We start from the raw sequence: 14451 nt of genomic DNA, 5'->3' as shown, positions 1-14451 counted from the left end.
AGGTTGATCTGAGTGTTAGACACCAAGTGAATTAGTCAAGGCTATACAACAAGGCTGTATGAAAGAGGAGGACATCTGGGAAGAGTTAGCAGGGCAATCCTTTGGCAATAAAAGGGAGCCATGTTGATTCATTGGGGTGGGGGGACAACTAGAGATGTGCAAATGGCTTTGATCAATTCGACTTGAATCTGGGTGATCTGAGTGAATTGAATCACCCCTTAAAGGGCAATTTGATTCGAATTTTTGAAATTTGATTCAAATTTGATTCAATAGCCACCTTTTAAAAACCATTCAGGCCCCGTGATTGGTTAAAAAAAGTACCAAAACAGGGTCAAATAGATTCAGATTCCATTCAAATTGAACTTTAGGACTAGATTTGAATTTGATTCAAATTCAAAATGATTTTCAGAATTTGATTCAAATTTAAAACAAATTAAAAAATGTGTTTCATGCACATCTCTAGAAACAACAACCCAAGAGCTACATTATCTGGTAATATTTTATTAGGACTTGCCAAAATGACATAAACTTCCTGCTCCTGACTTAGTGTCATTTTGATTGGTCCTAGTAAAAGTTACCATACTGGCAGTAGCCACGTAGTTGACTTTAGCTAAATGTATTAACCATTGCTCCATTGTGGCTAACACTATCTTGTTTGTTCTCTTCTAAAACTAGGTGAAGCATCTGAGAAGATTGCCATGAAGGGCTGTGCTACCCAGTCTGTCTGCACTGCTAGCGTGGGAGGTGCTGCGACATTTACGGGAGCCAGTTCAGCAATAACAAAGCTTGAATGCAAAGCAGCTACCAGCATGGCCAACAAATCTCCTGGATCAAATGGACTCTTCCTTTCAGTCATTGTTTGGCTCCTGCTAGCTAAGCTCTGATCCTAGGCTTGTCTAAAGTTTGACTCTCTCTTGGCATAACTGGACAAATGGAATGACCGATTCAGACATGTTGTGCATGCATTCAAGTATCTGTACTCATGCACATGTTTTTGTGTGAATGATTGTACATGTGTTCGCTTCAAAAGTGAGCCTGGGTGAAGGTCCCTCAAATGCATAGTATAGATATGAGGTATACTGCTGCACATGCATTGAACATAACAGATAATAACTGTACATGTGTTCAGTTCCATACATGTGTATACTGTACACAGACTGAATGTGCATTGAACATAACATCTGAAGGGGGCTATGCTGTAGTTATTTTTGTGCACTGGGAGAGAAACATGATCAGTATGGCTGGGGCAGGACTTATGCATGAATTAAGAAAATATTTTGGTTAAGCACCCATTTTATTTATAGTGTGGGCAAAACTACAATGATCGCAGTATGAGATATCATGGTCATAACAACTGATAATGTATTGCCACTAATGGCCTCAGTAAAAGAATCCACTGACCGTTTTTGTAAAGTTGTGCGGAGTTGCATGATACATTAATTATCTTTTTGTGTGTGTGTATCCTTTGTATCTGTATGCCTATTTACTGGGAAAGAGAGGTGCCAGAAGACAAGGCTGCCTACCCCTGCTAACTTGGCAAAGAGGCACCTTTTAAAGTGGTGATTCTCTTTATTTAGCAGGGGGAGAGTAACTGGCCCTATCCACCCCCAGTACAGTACCTCCAGTGACTGTTGCTGGTGCCTATCTGATGTTTCTTTTTAGTCTGTGAGACCTTTGGGGACAGAGACCCATCTGATTTATGTATTATTTCTCTGTATAAATCACCCTGAGCCATTTTTGGAAGGGCGGTATAGAAATTGAACGAATGAATGAATGAATGAATGAATAATAAAATTCACATTTTATGACATGGATGTCTCATGATCTGAGATAGGCAGAGACTGGTTGTGTATACTCAGTGCTGGTGATAATTTTAAATTTTAAATGCCAGAGCTCTGACCTGAAAAGCAGGTGCAGCTAACTATGTGTAGAGTGCCTTCACCTTCATGATGAGGGCCAATTCATACTACCCTTTCAATCTGTGGCAACCAGCTCTGGATGTTGGTCAGAATGTGTTGCCACCGGCTGACCTGGTCATGTGCACCAAACACTGAAGCCAAAGTGTTGCTTCCCTTATATCAGCCTTCGTCTGCTTCTTTTTAAAGAGAAATATGTCCCATATGCAGGGGCGTAGCAAGGTTGAAGTGGGCTCAGAGACAAGATTTTAAAATGCCCCCCCCTCACTGAAGCTCAGCTCATGAAGTAAAGAAATCTTAAATGAGGATGAATAGTGCAAACAAAAAGCATTGTAAATGGTGGACGATGCAAGTCATTTAATGGCACTAGAGAAAGACATGCTGTTCTGGTAGCTCCAGGTCTTAACACTCACATCAATTTCAGAGGATGATACAACTGAAGGAAGCCCGGGCGGGTGTGTGGCTGGGGGAGTCAGTCAAGTGACCTCCCAAGGCAGTGGGCCCTCAGACAACTGTCTCCCCTTGCCCTATTATAGTTATGCCCCTGCCCATATGATTGACATAAAACTAGCGTTAGAAACTGATAAAAGGTTTTATTGAATAAGAATTGGGCTTTGACTTTTTAAAAAAGCTGATTTATTAAATATAATAAAACCAATTATAGAAGCAAAAGACGGGATAGTTTTGTATTTCTTTAAGCTTTGGAAGGTTCTATTCCTTCTATTTTAAGCCTCTTGTTGAATTTGTGGTCAATGCATGACTTGATAAAACAGGAAAAAATAAATGAATGCTCTGAATTCTACTTCACATTGTAGCTATTTTATGCTGAAGCCAGGACAAGGTAGTCACATGAACAACATGGGCTTACATACTGTGCACGATGCTTCCATGGAAGGGGGATGCGCATGCCATCCCCACTGGTAGTGGGAACAGAGACTGCTGCATGAGCACTAAGCCACACGGCATCGCTCCGGCACCACTCCTGCCACGTTCCTAATGCATCCCTTCCATGAGTTCCTAATGCAGGGGTCCTCAAACTATGGCCCGCGGGCCGGATATGGCGCCCCAGGGTCCTCAATCCGGCCCGCCGGTATTTACAGAACTCCCCCGCCTCCCCCCCGCCGGGGGGTTGGGGGGGGAAACCAAGCAGCCGCAGATGACTTCCTGCCACTTAATCTGCGCGCCGGCCTCCGCAGCCCCCAAGCACCCGCCGGGACTGGGCTGGAACCAGCGCCTCGTCCTCGACCTGCCCCCCCCAGGGGGCACCTCTCGGCTACATCCCGCGCCGCTGCCCCGTCCTCCTCCTCCTCCTCTGCGATGCGCGGCGGGCGAGAGGCGCGGGCATCTCCTCTGCCGGGCAAGCTCAGTCGGCAGCCTCTGGACTGCGAGGTCCAGCCAACTCGGGCAAATCGCCAGAGCCCCGGCGCGGCAAAGTTCCTTCAGTCCCTTCTGGCCACCCTTTCTGGACTGCGCGGCCGGGCTGAGGAGGGGGGCGGTGGCATCAGCGAGGTGGGCGGCTCCCCCGTCTCTCCCTCCCTCCCTCCAGCTCCCAGGCAGGACAAGCAAGCCAGCACCAGTGGGAAGCGCGCGCACCATCATGTCAAAAAAAAGAAAAATTGACTCTGAGTGCAGGGTATTCCAAGAAAAGTGGACTTCTGATTATTTTTTCACGGAGTACAAAGAAAGAGCTGTTTGTCTGATATGCCAGAATTCAGTGTCTGTGTTCAAGGAATACAATTTGCGTCGACACTACAAAACTCAACATAAAGATAAATATGATTCTTTGGTCGGACAAGTGAGAAAAGATAAAATATTAAGACTGAAACATGGATTGACAACTCAGCAAAATACTTTTGTGAAGCAAAAGCAGCTCAATATATCATCACTTTGAGCAAGCTATCAAGTTGCCAAGCTCATAGCGCGCACTGGCAGAGCATTCATAGAGGGAGAATTTGTTAAAGAATGCCTTCTTTCTGTTGCCAAAGAGATGTGTCCAGAGAAGGTGGATTTATTTAGTACAGTGAGTCTTTCAGGACCTACAATTACACGAAGGATTGAAGAAATGGGGGAAAATTTGAATCTGCAGTTGCAAAACTCCTCAAAAAAACTTTGCTATTTCTCATTGGCACTCGACGAAAGCAATGATGTTCGTGATTCTGCACAACTTCTAATTTTCATTCGTGGGACAAATGATTCTTTCGAAGTCACAGAGGAGCTTGCTGCACTGAAAAGCATCAAAGGAACAACTACAGGAGAGGATATCTATGAGAAAGTTTGCCAAACTATGAATGATTTGGAGCTGGACTGGGGTAAACTATTCAGTGTGACAACTGATGGTGCTCCTAGCATGGTGGGGTCCATGAAAGGAGTGGTTGCATGCATTAACAAAGAGATGGACAAACGCTACCATTCACATCCAATAGCCATACACTGCATCATCCACCAACAAGCACTGTGTTGTAAAAAATCACTGAAGCTGGACTCTGTCATGAAAATTGTGGTTTCTTGTGTTAACTTCATTAGAGCTCATGCACTAAACCACAGACAGTTTCAGGAATTTCTGTCTGAGCTAAATGTTGCCTATGAAGATATTCTGTACCACACAGAAGTCCGTTGGCTGAGTCGAGGGAGAGTTTTGAAACGATGTTATGACTTACTTCCACAGGTTTATGATTTTATGCTTTCTAAAAACAAAGAAGTACCAGAGCTCAAAGATGCAGAATGGAAATGGCACCTTGCGTTTCTGACAGATGTAACAGAGCTACTCAACAATCTCAATGTCCAACTTCAAGGAAAGGGGAAGCTCATCTGTGATATGTATTCACATGTGAAAGCATTTCAAGTCAAAATAGACCTGCTCATTAACCAAGTAAAGGAGGAAAACTTCTGCCATCTCCCCACAACTCAAAACCTGTCTGCAGAAAAACCAGCAGTTGCATTCCCAAACAAAACATGTATGGATGTACTAGAAATGTTGCAAAAGGAGTTTCAAATTAGATTTAAAGAGCTTCGTCTCCATGAACAGGACATACATCTTTTCCGGAACCCATTTTCTGTTGACCTTGAAACTGTTGATCCGATTTACCAAATTGAATTGGCCGAACTACAGACTTCTGACTCGCTGAAAGATGCATTCAAATCAAGCAGCCTTACTAATTTCTATGCATCTCTCCACTCAGAGACATATCATAATCTCAGGAACCATGCACTCAAAATTGCAACCATCTTTGGCAGCACCTATGTCTGTGAGCAGACTTTTCCCCAAATGAAACATCTGAAATCTCCAATCAGATCCAGACTAACTGATGAACACTTGCATCACTTGCTACGACTAGCAGTGACAAATATGGAACCTAACATCGACCATCTCATTAGCCAAAAGCAGGCCCATAGTTCACATTGAAATATTATTTGTTTTTGTTGATTACAATTGTTCTTCATTTTAAATATTGCATTATCTTTCCTGTTTTTTGTGCACTACTACAAATAAAATATGTGCAGTGTGCATAGGAATTCGTTCATTTTTTCCCAAACTATAGTCCGGCCCCCGACAGTGTCTGAGGGCAGTGAACCGGCCCCCTATTTAAAAAGTTTGAGGACCCCTGTCCTAATGCATTCCTAATGCAGCCCTTCCATGGGTGGTGTGCTGTATGGTATGTTAACCAGCAGCTTTCACAACATTGTACTATATATTAACTCTCTATCCTGGAAAGATAGCTGAGCCAGCTTTATAAATGAGTCAGTTTCAAAGTACTATTTTTGTTCAATTCTGACTCTCAGTTCCCAGCTTGACTTAAAATGTGTGATTCTGTTTCTTTTCCCCATTCACTTGCAGCCCCATGCCTACATGTAGTACATCTCAGAGGCTAGCTGTCCTGAGTCTGACATATTTTATCCAATATAAAATATTCTGGATAAAATGGGGCTTACATGAGTAACCTTCTATGGTCCCATCATCATATGAGTCTATAAGGCCTAGTAAGTAGGCTTGAAAGCACCTGATCTGGATCATGATCCGTTGAGCCCATAAGTAAATGGGTTCTGCGCCTGCGCAGGCACCTCACGGGCCGACTAGGTAGCTCCTCGCGACGCCCAACCATCCTCACGCACTCTCATGCTCATTATATTGAACGGTTGGGCGTCCTCCGTTAGTTTCTGTTTGACCGCCACAGCGTTCAGACCTCGTTTGGGCTCCTCGGTAGACAGAAATTACTGTGAGAAAGAGTTACTTAAGGCATTATTTCATGGAACTGGACTTTGGACTGGATTTCGGAACTTGTTAACTGCATTACGGACAAACTTAGACGACAGATCGGACGGATTATTTTGTATCGGACTGGACTGGTTACACGGAAAACGCGCAAGTAATGGAGACAAAGACTACCTTTAAACGTTGTGTGAAGTGCCGGGCAAAGTTGCCATCCACTGATCACCACGATGCCTGCTTGCTGTGTCTTGGAGAAGAGCACAACACGGCAGCATGTAAAATCTGTGGTGCCTTCTCAAAGCAGACAAGAACAAACCGAGCATTACGCCTTAGGGCTGCTCTTTACAAAGACGTGCTGCGTCCGCCCACCCCTCGCCCCGAGGCACCGTCGACATCGAAGAGTACTCCTTCGACAATGACACCGACGACGTCGGGATCGGGAAAGCACTGAGCTGTCTTGGCACAGTCTAAAACCGTGTCGTCGGATGCAGCCTTTAAGAGACCTCTAGAAGTCTCCTCGAAGGAGCAGAGGCGCAAGGAAAAGAGGCGCCGCCAGGATACAGGAAAGGATTCTGAGGCTACGGAAGAAACTAGCCAGAGTGTGTGTAAACACAAAACTCCATCGCCTTCATCAGTACAAGGGTCAGAGAGAGAGTGGAATGCGGAGCCACGGGAGCCGAGCCCAGTCTCGGCATCGACAGCTGCAAAGAGCGCTCGAGACCTTTCGACATCGAAGCCCTCATCGGCATCGATGGAAAGACCTCTGACTCGAAAGTGGCGCTCGCTGTCACCGGCGCCTACTCCTCAACAATCTCCATCCACCCCACAACGACTGTGTAGCTAGCGCTCGGATCGAAGTGCTACTTCTGCACTCAGAAGTCTGCTGGAGTCGGGACCTAATACCCCCTCAGAATCCACCTTCCAAGGGTTCCTGAGCACGGGTTTGGATGAGGAGCAGGAGGAGGAGGAACCTTGTCTTCCACCACCGAAGACTCCATCTCTCTCCCCAAGAAATGCGGCGGAGAACTTGCTCCAATCACCTATGGCTGTAGTTTCACCATTGGCTGGTTTTGATGATGGCAGTATACGTCACCTTACTACACAACCAGCACATTCTTGTGGATTCAGACACACTTTACCCCACGATTATGCAGAATACCTGAGGTGGAAGGCGCAGCAGCCTGACCCACAGCAACCTCGTGTGGTAGAGCATAATGAAGCACCTGCACCTAGTGAAGGGAGATCATTGCAGCGGCTACCCCTAGAGGTGCATTCCCAACAACCAAAGGATCTAATCGCTGCCTCTGGCCAGACCCAAACTATACCAACAAATCCAATACAAGATATGCCAGGCGGCAAGCAAAAGAGGAAAAGCACCCCACCACCGCCAAGCCCATCAACAAGAGAGTCATCTCCTGCGTCAATACAACAGGACTTTGAATCAGAGGAATCAGACTCGGATCAGACCAGTCGACAGACAGAGCCCCCATCTGAAGTTCCACCATGCCTATCCAGATCCCCAACAGAGGAACTAAAGGCGTACCATTCTTTAATAAGGGAAATGGCAGAGGCTTTAGGAATGGACCTGCAACTACCAGAGACAGAGTCCACTGATCCTGTATATAATATGATGTTTCAATCCAAATCATCACACCCTGTCTCGTTACCTATGATCCCAGCTATTGCAAAGGCAGCTAAGTCAGCTTGGGATAGTGTACAGTCTGCGAACCCAACATCTAGGCGTATTGAAAACCTGTACAGGATCCACGAAGGGGAAGATACGTACCTGTTACATCATCCGGATCCTAACTCCATGGTAATAGATTGTGCATCTACATCTAAGGGCAGCCGCTGGCATACAACACCTGCTGACAAGGAGGGAAGAAAGATTGATGTGTTGGGACATAGGCTGTACACAACTTCGAGCCTGGCCATTCGCATTGCAAATTATGCAGCATGTATGGCTCGCTACACTCACCTTTTATGGGACAATTTGTTGCATGATTCCGCTTCAATGACTCCTAAGGAATTGCAAATTAAGCTCCATGAGGTATATGACAGAACAACATCAGTGACAAAACAACAGCTTAGCGCATTTAAGCATTTGGCTGAGACGGAGTCAAGGGCCATGGTGACAGAAGTCACCATGCGGCGTTATGCTTGGTTACGCGCAACTTCACTACAATTGGACATGAAGGACCGGGTGGAAAATCTAGCTTTCGACGGAAAAGGTCTCTTTCATGAGAGCACAGACACTACTATGGAGACTTTGAAAAAGTCAAAGTTTACAGCAAAGACTTTCATGGTGACTGCCTCGACATCAAACTCTCGCAATTACAATTATAATAGGCAACGGTCATACCGTTACCAGGATAGAAAAGATTTCAGAAGACAAAATAGACCCTACCAGAGGTCAAGAGGATTTGGAAACAACAAGAACAAGAACAAGAACCAAAACAATCGCACCAGTAAGGATGGCGCAAAGCAGTCTTTCTGTTTGCTTTGCCCGCCCACTGCACATAAGACCACTTGCCAGGACCACTGTCACCAGCCCTGTAGTTGCCAGCTCGACCATCAGACTAGCAAGCCATGCTCAAGCATGGCACAATATAACATCGGACCAATGGGTGCTGAGAATAGTGAAGACAGGCTATGCAATCGAGTTCACAACTCTGCCGCTGTTCTCAGGCCTACGCTTTACAAAGACGACACCAGTGCTGGAGGAGGAGGTACAGGTGTTGTTGGAGAAAGGGGCAATTGTTCCAGTGCAGTGGGCGAGGGGGTTGTCCGGATTCTACTCCCGTTACTTTCAAATACCCAAGCGGGATGGTGGTATACGGGCAATCATGGACTTGAGAGAACTCAACAACTTTGTCTGGGCAAGGAAGTTCAGGATGACGACGTTGCAGGAGATTCTACCCTTCTTGGATCAGGAGTGGGCAGCAACGTTGGATTTAAAAGACGCATACTTCCACGTGGGCATCCAGGAAAACCACCGAAAATTCCTCCGATTTACGGTGGGGGAAGCGATATACCAGTATGCTGTCCTCCCTTTTGGATTATCGACGGCTCCAAGGGTGTTTACCAAAGTGGTTGCAGTAATAGTGGCTTACCTTCGAACTCAGGGTCTAGTTGTCTATCCGTATTTGGACGACTGGCTCCTGGTGAGCAGGGACAGAGTGCTGCTGAGAACACAGATCCAGATGATGCTGCATCTTCTTCAGGACTTAGGAGTCTGTGTCAATTGGAAGAAGTCAAATTTAATGCCGCGAAAGCGACTAAATTTCATAGGAGCTGTCCTCAACATGGAACGACGGAGAGCGTACTTACCAAAGGAGAGGTGCAACCAGATCTACGCACTGGCAAGCCAATTTGCAGTCAATCCCGAACAAGGGGCAAGAAGAGTGCAGAGATTGTTAGGCCTGATGGCCTCTTGCAACACGACTGTGCGATACACACGACTTCGGATGCGAACCCTACATCGATGGTATCTGGGCCACTTTCGACCCAATGTAGACAGCCAGAAGATGCTGTTGCACCTTCCCAGAACAGTGCGAGATTCTCTACGTTGGTGGATGTCAGAGGAGAATCTCTTGCAGGGTGTCCCATTCAGGCCTCTACTTCCAACGGCGTCGGTCACAACCGATGCTTCCTTACAGGGATGGGGGGCACACTACGGCCCCGATTGCATTTAGGAACAGTGGATGCCCCAACAGGCCCAATGTCATATCAATTACCTGGAACTTTTGGCTGCGTTTCTGGCACTGAAGGCCTTCAAACCACAGCTGAAGGGTACTGTAGTACAGATACACCTAGACAATACTATGGCGATAGCTAATCTAAACAAGCAGTGGGGGACGGTCTCCCCCACGCTTTGTGCCTTGTCCATGAAATTGTGGGACTGGTGCATCATGCATGCCATATATCCACTTGCAATACACATTCGAGGGGTGGACAATCAGGTAGCCGATGCTCTCAGTCGAAGCAATCAGACCAGCCAGAAACACGAATGGGAGATCAAACAAGATTGTATTAAAGAGCTTTTCAATCTATGGGGAACCCCATCAGTGGATGTGTTTGCCACAGAGAGCAACAGGAAGTGCAGGAGATATTGTTCACAAGCGGGCATTGGTGTGGGATCTCTGGGAGATGCTTTTCAATACGAATGGAGCAAGGGGCTCCTTTACCTGTTTCCGCCTATGCCGCTTCTCAGTCGAGTGTTGGCACAGATCTTGAGAGACAAGGCAACCTGTATACTGGTAGCCCCGTGATGGCCACGTCAGGCGTGGTTTGCTCTTCTGCTTCGGCTGTGCAGGGGAGACTATCACAGGTTTCCAGTCACGCCAGACCTCCTACAAAGGGCAGGAGGCCGGATACTACATCCAGAGATCCAGACACTGAAGTTAACAGCGTGGAAAATAGGCTTTTAAAGACCATTCTATTAAACAGTAGACGTAAATCAACCAGGCGTAGCTACTTATGCAAATGGAAAAGATTTAAGGCTTTTGCTAAGTTGAATAAGTTCACTGCACTCCAGGCAACAGTGCGCCAGGTTTTGCTTTATTTAACCAGTCTAAAGATAAATGGCCTGGCAAACGTATCTTTAAAGGTGCATTTGGCAGCAATTTCCTCTAAGCTCCCAGGATGGGATGGGAAATCAGTGTTTACCCATCCAGAGTGTAAAAGATTCATTAAGGGGCTGAATAATCTGTATCCTCCACTGAAGAAACCATTGGAGCAGTGAAGTCTTTCATTGGTTCTTTCTGCACTGACAGAAGACCCATTTGAACCGCTACATGAAGCTAACCTCCGGTTGCTGACACTTAAGACGGCATTTCTAATCGCTATCACCACGGCAAAGAGGGTGGGCGAGTTGACAGCGTTGAGGGTGGACAAGCCCTACACCCAGTTTTACCCACACAAGGTGGTTGAGACTGGACCCTAGCTTCCGCCCAAAGGTTATCACAGACTTCCACCTTAATCAGGAAATAGTAACTGCCAACCTTTTTTAAAGACCCTCAAACAGCTCTGGAGAGAGAGCTTCACTCATTGGACGTGCGCAGAACTTTGTTATACTACTTGAGGGGGACAAGAGAGTACAGAAAAACAAGTAGGCTATTTGTGGCTTATAAGGGCAGGCGCAAAGGGCAGCCAGTATCCCGTCAGCGTGTTGCACATTGGCTAGTTGAGCTGATCCTACTGGCTTATAAACTGCAGGGGGTTACACCCCCCAAAACTGTGAGAGCTCATTCTACTAGGGCTTACTCAACATCAGCTGCTCATCTTTCCGGTATTAAAATGGAGGACATCTGCATGGCAGCAACTTGGTCGACACAGCAGCCTTTTATAAGACATTATGCTGTGGACCTGCGAATGGCACGTCAGGCTGATTATGGGCGAAGTGTCTTGAAGAGGGTGCTGCCGTAAGGGGCATTCTTCTGCACCCGCCACCAGGAGGGGTTAGCTAACTAATCACCCATTTACTTATGGGCTCAATGGATCACGGTCCAGATAAACAGGTTGCTTACCTGTAACAGGTGATCTGGTAGTGATCCGTTGAATCCATAAGACCCGCCCGAAAGCCAGCCCCACTGCAGAAGTATGTACACCAAGTAGCAGATTGCACATGAGAGGCGGTCTGCACAGAAAACTAATGGAGGACACCGAACCGTTCAATATAATGAGCGTGAGAGCGCGTGAGGACGGTTAGGCGTTGCGAGGAGCTACCTAGTCAGCCTGTGAGGTGCCTGCGCAGGCGCAGAACCCATTTACTTATGGATTCAACGGATCACTACCAGATCACCTGTTACAGGTAAGCAACCTGTTTATGCTTCAGCTAATTGAGTGTGGACCTGATCAATACCTATACTATACTGAGGCTTTGGAATGTGCTCCCTGCTGAAATAAAGAGTCTCCCCATCTCCGACAGCTTCTAAAAGGGCTGTTAAGACATATTAATTCATCCAGGCTTTTAAATTGCTTTAGTGTTTTAATTTTTGTTTTAATCTGTGTTGTTCTATTGTACACCACCCAGAGACATAAGTTTTGGGCGGTCTATCAACATGCTAATTTTTTTTTTTAAGCAGTGGGGGGTGGGGCAGATCACAAGAAGAGCCAAGTAAGTAGCTCTGAGCTCTCTGAATTGGTGTCTGGAGTCAGTGAAGTGCTGGATGTGGATGAACAAGCTGAAAGTAAACCCACTGTGTCTCCTGTACCATCTTGTGCTTTCATCATTTCCCCTTCTACTTCATTCCCACTACCAGGCTGGTGCAAAGGAGGTAGAGGGTGTGCACTAGACCAGGAGGAGGTGGTGGCCAGGGTGGGTATCCTCACACAGAGGTGAACCTAGGTAATTTTGGAGCCTGGACCTAGCCTTTGGAGGCCCCCCTCCCCTGCAAATTAAGCGTCATCATTGGCTCGGATGTCCAGGGGTAAGAGTGCCTCTGTTCCCAAATGTCTCTGCATGCATGTCTAGTGAAGTGGCGGCGGCAGCTCTCACCACTGCCACAAACAAAAAAGGTGGTGTGCAAGCAGGGGCAGGTAGTATTTGGCACCCTGCCTCAGGCTCACCAAACTCTTGGGCCACCACTGTTTGCTGAGCTTTGGCTGGTATACCAGCTGCATCTATTCCTGGGTCAGTCGGAACTGGCTATGGCTATTCATGTCTCGTTACCTCATCTGGACTACTGCAATGCACTGCACATGAGGCTGTCCTTGAAGACTATCTGGAAATTCAGCTGGTGCTGAATGCAGCTACAAGGGTTTTGGCAGGAAGTAGAGTGTCAGAACATATTGCATCTCTGTTACGACAGCTGTCCTGGCTGCCAAAGTGTTTCCGAGTGTGATTCAAGGCGCTGATTTTGACATTTGTATAATCTTCTAGTTTGGGACTAAAAAACATACAGGACCTCCTCCTGCCACATCAACCTGCCCAGTCCATTAGATCTTCTAGGAAGGATCTTCTGCACATCCCACTGTCTTCTGAGGCTTGGCTAGTGCTGATGCATGAGTGGGCCTTCTCTGTACCTGCCCTCATCCTGTGGAACTCCTTTGCTATACAAAGTTCAGTTGGCTCCCTTTTAAAATGTCAGCTCAATATCTTTTTATCTATGCAGACCTTTCCAGACTCCCCCAAACTACTTTTACTTTTTGTCTTTTGATAGCTGCTCTGGATGTTTTGTGTTTGTTTATGGTTATATACTGGTGCTTTTTAAATGCCATCTGTCTTGTTAATTGTATTTATGATTGAATGGATTAGTTTTATGGCTGTATTCAATCTTTTATGCTGTTAGCTGCCTTGAATCATTTTAGAATTTGGCAGGATATAACGTTTCTAAATAAATAACCTGCAGAACAAGGGGTGAATGGATCACAAAGGCACGCTATCGTTAAAGACAAATGAACATGTGTGAACCTTGCTTCATATTACCCTCTGCACAGTGCAGGGTACAAGTCAGAGGTTGTATGTAGACCACGCACACTGAGGCCATGTGAAAACCAACTCATATTATCCTATCTATATCCATCCACAAGCACCTTTAGAGCTCAATTCACTCCATGGGAGGTTTTGGTCCTGTTCACAAGAGCAGCACAATCAACACAAGTGTATTCTTTACTGCTTCATTCATTCCACTTGCTTAATTTATGTGTTCAAGAGGTGATTTAGTGTTGATATTTTTAATGGTAGCCTGAATCAGGATTTCAACTGCCACTTCTTATATACATTTCATGTATAAAAGACAAGTAGGTGAAGCCCATCATTGAATGGGTAGTCATTAGGAGCAGATTACACTACTAGAAACGTTCAGAAAAGTAAATATAGAATTTTCTTAAATTCATATAATTGTTCTTAAGTGTTTGCACAAGGGAAGTAAAAGAACACTTTGAAATTTGTAGGATATCAGCTTCAAACATTATTCATTTTATGGAACAATTACCAATTATATGGTAAATTTTAATCTGAGAGAGATCTACTTATCTTGGGCAAGATGTTTGTGAATTGTTGATCTGATTACTGAGAGTTGAAAATCGCTGAGAACAAAAGCAGTAAAATGCGATCTTGACGTTCAGAATTTCTGCTAAAACATTATAAACACATTGTGTGTGTGTGTGTGTGTGTGTGTGTGAGAGAGAGAGAGAGAGAGAGAGAGAGAGAGGTGGACTGCAAACGTGCCCACTCATTTTGACTTTCGCACATAAAAGCCACTGTAGTAGCCTTAGGCGCCCGTTCTAACATAACATGTAGCACAAGTTTCTCAAAATAAATAATATCCCTACAAACACGAAACCGTCTCCCTTTCTACTGCTGCTTTCTTCGTCTTTTCCACA

The 14451-nt window shown here is 45.7% G+C and overlaps 1 protein-coding gene across 1 annotated transcript in view; it reads left to right on the top strand.

Moving 5' to 3' along the window:
• The window catches only part of LOC128327606 (phospholipase A2 inhibitor and Ly6/PLAUR domain-containing protein-like), a 32201-nt gene extending 29544 nt beyond the window's left edge, over positions 1-2657 (top strand). The window contains exon 5 of the mRNA XM_053256592.1: positions 676-2657. Coding sequence (XP_053112567.1) covers positions 676-884 — 209 coding nt within the window. The 3' untranslated portion in view covers positions 885-2657. The remainder of the gene's footprint in view (positions 1-675) is intronic.
• Positions 2658-14451: the final 11794 nt, after the last annotated feature.

The sequence above is a fragment of the Hemicordylus capensis genome, chromosome 5, assembly GCF_027244095.1.
Source record: "Hemicordylus capensis ecotype Gifberg chromosome 5, rHemCap1.1.pri, whole genome shotgun sequence".
In the NCBI taxonomy this organism is placed as follows: domain Eukaryota; kingdom Metazoa; phylum Chordata; class Lepidosauria; order Squamata; family Cordylidae; genus Hemicordylus; species Hemicordylus capensis.
Note: the sequence above shows the minus strand (reverse complement) of the source record. Positions and strands in the feature narration are given on the sequence as shown.